The 6,429-nt window shown below is 54.5% G+C and overlaps 2 protein-coding genes across 2 annotated transcripts; one reads left to right on the top strand and one right to left on the bottom strand.

Annotated features, from left to right (window-relative positions):
• Nucleotides 1-135: 135 nt before the first annotated feature.
• Nucleotides 136-4,465, top strand: PTSG_11435 (AGC/AKT protein kinase). The gene is made up of 10 exons (XM_004987496.1): nt 136-238; nt 501-620; nt 862-954; nt 1,184-1,330; nt 1,597-1,758; nt 2,006-2,086; nt 2,314-2,360; nt 2,932-3,067; nt 3,364-3,516; nt 3,830-4,465. Exons 1-10 carry the CDS (start codon nt 149-151, stop codon nt 3,980-3,982), a joined length of 1,182 nt encoding a protein of 393 aa, XP_004987553.1. The 5' UTR covers nt 136-148; the 3' UTR covers nt 3,983-4,465.
• A 444-nt stretch (nt 4,466-4,909) lies between these two features.
• Nucleotides 4,910-5,988, bottom strand: PTSG_11434 (uncharacterized protein; the record flags this gene model as incomplete). The annotated part of the gene is made up of 3 exons (XM_004987495.1): nt 4,910-5,074; nt 5,395-5,511; nt 5,866-5,988. Coding segments are annotated over 3 exons (405 nt in total), but the record flags the coding sequence as incomplete, so codon positions are not given.
• Between the last annotated feature and the right edge of the window lie 441 nt (nt 5,989-6,429).

Here is a 6,429-nt window from a genome sequence, read left to right as displayed (position 1 = left end):
GTGTGTCTCTCTCTCTGTGTGGTTATGGCTTGTCGCCCAAGCTTGTACACGACCTCCATCACCCTCCACCTCTTCTGGTCACTCCATCCATAGTCATGTGCTCACATGACGAACTGACGCATGCTGCCAAACCAACAGCTTTGTTCAGATGACGCGCGTGATTGAGCGTTCCTTCCATACAGAGTCTGCCATGGAGCGCCAGGAGTGGGTTGACGCCATCACGGGACTCAAGCACTCCGTATGTACTCCACCGCATTGCTCTCTCTCGTATGTGTGTGTGTATGTCTTTGTTCGATGCGGAAACAGGCTGGTTTGCTTGCCACCTGGCATACGTGAGCGCTTGCTTGTGCTCCGTACCATCACCCTCCCCAGTTTATTCTATCCCATCCAACTGACACGCTTCTACCATCGTCCTCGCCTTGTTCCACCACCACCACCACCACCACCACCACCACCACCACCACCACCACCACCACCACTCCTCTTTCCATGACGGACAGCTCGAGGGAGCCGGTGACTCGCGCGGCTCGCGGTCATCACACGACACCCGCGCCATGTCCTTCATTGGCGGCCGCCCAGAGCCCGCAGACATCTCCATGGACAGCTTCGAAATGCTCAAGGTTCGCCCCAGCGTGTGTATGTATGTGTGTGTGTGTGTGTGTGTAGGAGAGGGGGGTCATTGGATCATGGTAGCAGCGCCACATGTGATTACCTGTTCAGTCAGCCTGTGTCACACACACACACAGGCAGACACACACATACACATACACACGTTCTCTTACCTCACAAACGCACCCACTTACACTCATACACACCCACTTACACCCCATACACACACACGCACGCACGGCGCGTGTGTAGGTGCTTGGCAAGGGCAGCTTTGGCAAGGTGATGCTTGCCAAGCTCAAGTCATCGGGTGCCGTTTACGCGATCAAAGTTCTCAAGAAGAGCATGGTGCGTTTGTTGAGACGCACACGCACACACGCGCACACATGTGTAACAGACAAACCTTTGCTGCTCCTGCTGTGACTATTGTTTCCACGTGACCGTCATGCGTCGCTCTTGGTGGTTTATATGCATGTTCTGCTTGTTTTGTCCTAACACACACACACACACGCGCGCGCGCGCACACACATGCCGTCAATCACACCTCACGCGCACATGTCCCTGTTTTGTGTGGCAGATTCTGGAGAAGAACGAGCTGGCGCACACGTTTACGGAGAACTCCGTGCTGGCCAAGTGCTCGCATCCGTTCCTGACGTCGCTGCACTACTCGTTCCAGACACCAGACCTCCTCTGCTTCGTCATGGAATACGTCAACGGCGGCGAGGTGCACACGTGCTCACACGCTCGACGGTCATGTGGCGTGCTGCCGTGATGGCGTGTGTGTGTCGTGTGTGTGTGTGTGTGTGCGCGCGCGCGCGTGTGTGTGTGTCGTGTGCGTGTGTCGTGTGTGTGTCGTGTGCGTGTGTCCATGTGTGTGCGTGTACACGTGCGTGTGTATGCATGGGCTTCAACTTCCATACTGTTGTTGTCCCTGCCTGCTCTTCCCCTTCGTGAGCTCACCACCACTGCACCCACCCTCCCCTCTTGTAGCTGTTCTTCCACCTGCGCAAGGAGAAGAAGTTCAGCGAGGACCGCACGCGCATCTACATTGCGGAGATTCTGCTTGCGCTGACATACCTGCACGACCAAGGCATCATCTACCGCGACCTCAAGCTCGAGAACCTGCTGCTCGACGCCGAGGGACACATCAAGGTACACCAGCACGTGCGATGCGGTTGGCGTGGTGGCGTGGCAGTTGGTGTTGTGGTGCCGTGGACGGGGAAAGTTATTGGCGCTCGCAGGGCAATTTTATGCAACCTTAATTTGAGTGCTGTGTGTCTCCTTTGACAACGACAGGCGGTGCTTCCATTTGTCTCATCTCAGAACACTTCCTTTTAGGCGCTCACCTTCTCACTCACCCATTACACGCTTGATGCCACGCCATGGTTACGCCCTTCAGATTACGGACTTTGGTCTGTGTAAGGAGGAGATCACGTACGGCTCCACGACGCGCACCTTCTGCGGCACCCCAGAATACCTCGTGCGTTGGCCACCTGCTCGTGACGGTGGTGGTGTTGATGGCGTTGGGAGCAGGGCTGGAGTAGAGGGCTTTGGGGGGGGATTTGTGGTGCATGGAGAGTGGTACTCATTTCCGTGTGTGCAATGACGGCTTTTGATACTCACTCTTCCTCTTCACTCGTGTGTGTGTGTGTGTGTGTGTGTGTGTGTGTGTGTGTGTGTGTGTGTGTGTGTGTGTGCGTTGCATAGGCGCCTGAAGTGATTCTCGACTCAGACTACGGCCTTCCTGTCGACTGGTCAGTGAGCCGTGTGTGTGTGTGTGTGTGTGTGTGTGTGTGTGAGTGTGTGTGTGTGTGTGTGTGTGTGTGTGTGTGTGTGTGTGTGTGTGTGTGTGTTACATTCTCATTTACGCACCCACCCATACACATTCGCACTCGCACTCACTCATTCACGCTTCTTCACACACACACACACACACACACATTCACCCCCACTCTCTCTCACACTCACACTCACGCACTCACATCTTCTGACACGATATTAGGAGGAAAGTGACATTAACCGTTCCATTACTATACGCCCCCCACTTCGCGCACGCCAGATCGGAGTATTTATGCAACGAAAGGTGTCAACAATGATAAGTCTTCTCTCCCCCATCCGTTTCCAAGTAAGGTTTCGCTCTACCTGACGTGCGATATCACATGCACGACGTCAGCCTATAACCGCCTCAACACACTACACGCACTCACACACACACACACACACACACACACACACACACACACACACACACACACACACACACTTACGCACACACTCTCTCACACTCACACAATGCCTGCAACGTTGTGTCTGCCTTGTGAACAGGTGGGGCCTTGGGATTGTGATGTTTGAGATGCTGAGCGGAAAGCTTCCGTTCAACTCGCACGACTACGAGGAGCTCTTTGAGCTCATCATCACACAGGAGGTCGTCTTCCCGCCCATCATTGGCGACGTCGCCCAGGTCCGCACTTGCACCCCCGTTGCTTGCAGGCATTTTTTGGTCGTTGGTTGCGAAGGGCTTGTACGCTCGCCACTACCATGCACATTCTCTTGTTGATGCGATGCCCTCTCTCTTTTCATTACATGCCACTGTCCCGACGTATTTTTCCCTTGTCCCTTCACTCACGCACGGGTCAATCACCACGACCACCACTGCACATGCGTGCTTGTGTTTGTTTGTCTGCTGTACCGCTTTTGTGTTTGGTTGTGCGTGTGGTCGTTGCGTGTGTGTCGTCGTCGTGTGCGTGTGCGAGACAGGATCTGATTGGCAAGCTGCTGCATAAGGACCCTGCCCAGCGCATTGGCGGCGGCGCGCGCGACGGCCACGAGATCCAGGAGCACCCCTGGTTTGCATCCGTCGACTTTGACAAGCTCTACCGCCGTGAAATCCCAGCCCCGTTTGTACCACAGGTTAGATGGTTCACCAGCAGTAGTGACATTAGCAGTCGTGGCAGTCGTGGCAGTCGATACAGCAGTAGTAGCTGTAGTTGTATTTGTGTTGGTGGCAGTGGTCGTGTGTCAGTTTCTCTTGTGTCCTCCTGTGTTCTCTGTGCTGTTCTCTCCCTATTCAGTTTGGTTTGATCTTCTTTTTCCTCACCCCCAACACGCCATCACATGTCCCCACCCCCCAAACGAACAACCAATGTCCACTCTCAACTGCTAACCCCCCCCCATCCTCCTCCCTCTTCATCTCCCCTCTTTTGTCTTGTCTTGTGTTCCCCAGGTCAAGTCTGCCACGGACGTGTCCAACTTTGACGACCACTTTACCTCGGAGGCGCCGCGCCTGACGCCGCCCAAGCCCGGCGAGCTCGACGCAACATCCAGCAGCGCGTTCAAGGACTTTGACACCATCAAGCCCCAGGCTGACCTCTCGTGATGATCCAACGTGCTGTCGTGCTGTGTTGTAGCCAAGCTGTCTCCATGTGTGGCGGTGTGGCGTGCTTTGTCGTTGTGGTGGTGGTTGAGTGTGGAGTGGTTGTATGGCACCCGCCCCCTCCTCTTTCTTCGTCATTGTTTCACATCACACCCAACACACCACCCCTGTCCTTGTTCTCCTCCTTGTCTCCTTCCTACTGCTGGGTGGATCGGTTATCATCCCGTTTGTTGTGGCGGTCGTGCTTGTGTTTCTTACCCGCGCGCGTGCCTGCCTGCCTGTCTACCTGCACCTTTTTTTTTTTTGTGTGTGTGTATGTGTGCGTGTGTGTTCGAGTGTTTGTTTCGTGGTGCTTGAGTGCTTGTGCTTGTGGACTGCTTGCTTGCTTGTCTCGTCTCGTCTCGTCTCGTCTCGTCTCGTGTTGCTCATTTTGCTTTGCCTGGTGTGCTTGCCGACTGTTTGCGCAAATGAAAACGCATGTGTACGCATGTTATTTTGTTGTTATCATAAGCGACAGCGCACGCACGGAAGGGAAAGGGAGAGGAAAGGGCAATGCACACGAACAGACAGGCGTGCACGCACGCACGCACGCACACACACACACACACACACACACACACACACACACAAGCAAGAATAGACGCAGCTGACATTGCAACCCAAAGTCTCATAATCACCACAACAGGAATGCCAGTTCGTTGCAGAACACCGCCTATCAAGTCAGGCAACGTGCAATCGACAACAACTGTGACAGACAAAACAGCAAGCAAGGAAGCAGCTTCTATTCCGTTATGGGTCCAAATCAATTCACAAGGCCAAGACGGAAACAGTACCACGACATTATCACCATAGCACCACCCATGCTACTCCTGCGAACAACACACTTCCACCTCTTCATTCGTCGTGTCGACTTATTGTGCGGCGCATGTGCTACGCCCACTCGCCATCGTCATCCGTGTACTCGTCCTTCTCTTCGTCCTCCCTGTACCGCCGTCGCTGTTCCCGCTGGCGCTCCCGCACAGACTGCCGCGCCATCTGCTCCATGCCCATATCCTCCTCCTGCGTACGGTAGTTCTCCCGCGAAATCGCAACCGCCTTGATGGAATGGAAGGGGGTTGCGTGGTGGTGGTGATTTATGGTGATGATGGTGTGTAGGTGAATGCGTGCGAGTGTATGTGAACGTGTGAGCTTTGTTGGCAAAAGGTGGACCATGATGCAGATACCACAGACACACATACGCACACACAAACATACAAATACACAAACACGGAAACACAGACACACACACATACAAATACACAAACACGGAAACACAGACACACACACACAGACACACACACAAACAAGCACACACAGACACACGCAGACACACACACGAACACACACATGCAAACGACACGATGACACACACATACCTCGTCTCTGCTGCAGTTTTCGACGTGCATGATGAGGTAGTAGATGGACTCCATCAGGAGTGCAAAGAACAGCTGCGGTTCTTCAATCGGTGACACCTTAACATACTGATCAATGTCCTGTTATCGATAATGGTGGTGACGATGGCGGTGATGATGATTGCGAGTGTTGAGTTGATTTGCGAGGCATGCGTTGGGCGCAAACTGTACAGGGAACCCATACTATCAGCGAATGCATTCGTGTGGGTTCCCGCACGTGACACACCCTGAACACTACCCTCATCTCCGCTTTCCAACACCAACACCAACTCGTCCTGTCTGCGCGCGTGCGTGCATGTGCGTGTGCATGTGCGTGTGTGCGTGTGCATGTGCGTGTGTGTGTGTGTGTGTGTGTGTGTGTGTGTGTGTGTGTGTGTGTGTGTGTGTGTGTGTGTGTGTGTGTGCGTGTGTGCGCGCGTGAGTCTGTGTGCATACCACATCGCGTGCTGGCCCGCGGGAAAAGTCCTCGCCCAATCCATCGCGCTCCGCCCGAGTCGCCCGCCGGCACTGCTCTGTCAGCGGCGTCCTGAGGGACCCGCGCCGCAGGTCACGCACAAACTGGTGGTGGACGAGCGCGCACAACCATGCACATGAAGGTACAGACACGCGTGCACATGCACGCACGCACACAGAGCACACACACAGAGCACACACACGCACGCACACAGAGCACACACAGAGCACACACACGCACGCACACGCACGCACACAGAGCACACAGAGCACACACAGAGCACACACACGCACGCACACGCACGCACACAGAGCACACACACACACACACACACAGACAATCTCGTACCGGCATCGTCGTCACTGTCGGCAGCAAGACCGAGGACATCGTACACACCGACATGATCATCATCATCATCATTGTCATCACTGGAATCAGACATGGCATCCTTGTTCCGTGCCCCGCTGGTCGCTGGCCCATCTCCCACCTCACGGCCATCATCATCGTCGTCATCGTCGCCATCATCGCCATCATCATCATCATCG

This window comes from Salpingoeca rosetta, assembly GCF_000188695.1.
Source record: "Salpingoeca rosetta unplaced genomic scaffold supercont1.75, whole genome shotgun sequence".
NCBI lineage: Eukaryota > Choanoflagellata > Craspedida > Salpingoecidae > Salpingoeca > Salpingoeca rosetta.
The sequence above is the reverse complement of the archived record's forward strand: the minus strand, read 5'-3'. Positions and strand labels throughout refer to the sequence as shown.

Excerpts from the sequence above, each read along its gene's own strand:
- PTSG_11435 (XM_004987496.1), top strand. The coding sequence starts at position 149 with ATGACGCGCGTGATTGAGCGTTCCTTCCATACAGAGTCTGCCATGGAG. Across the intron at positions 1,331-1,596 it reads AATACGTCAACGGCGGCGAG|CTGTTCTTCCACCTGCGCAA; the intron begins GTGCACACGTGC and ends CCCCTCTTGTAG. Across the intron at positions 2,361-2,931 it reads TACGGCCTTCCTGTCGACTG|GTGGGGCCTTGGGATTGTGA; the intron begins GTCAGTGAGCCG and ends CCTTGTGAACAG.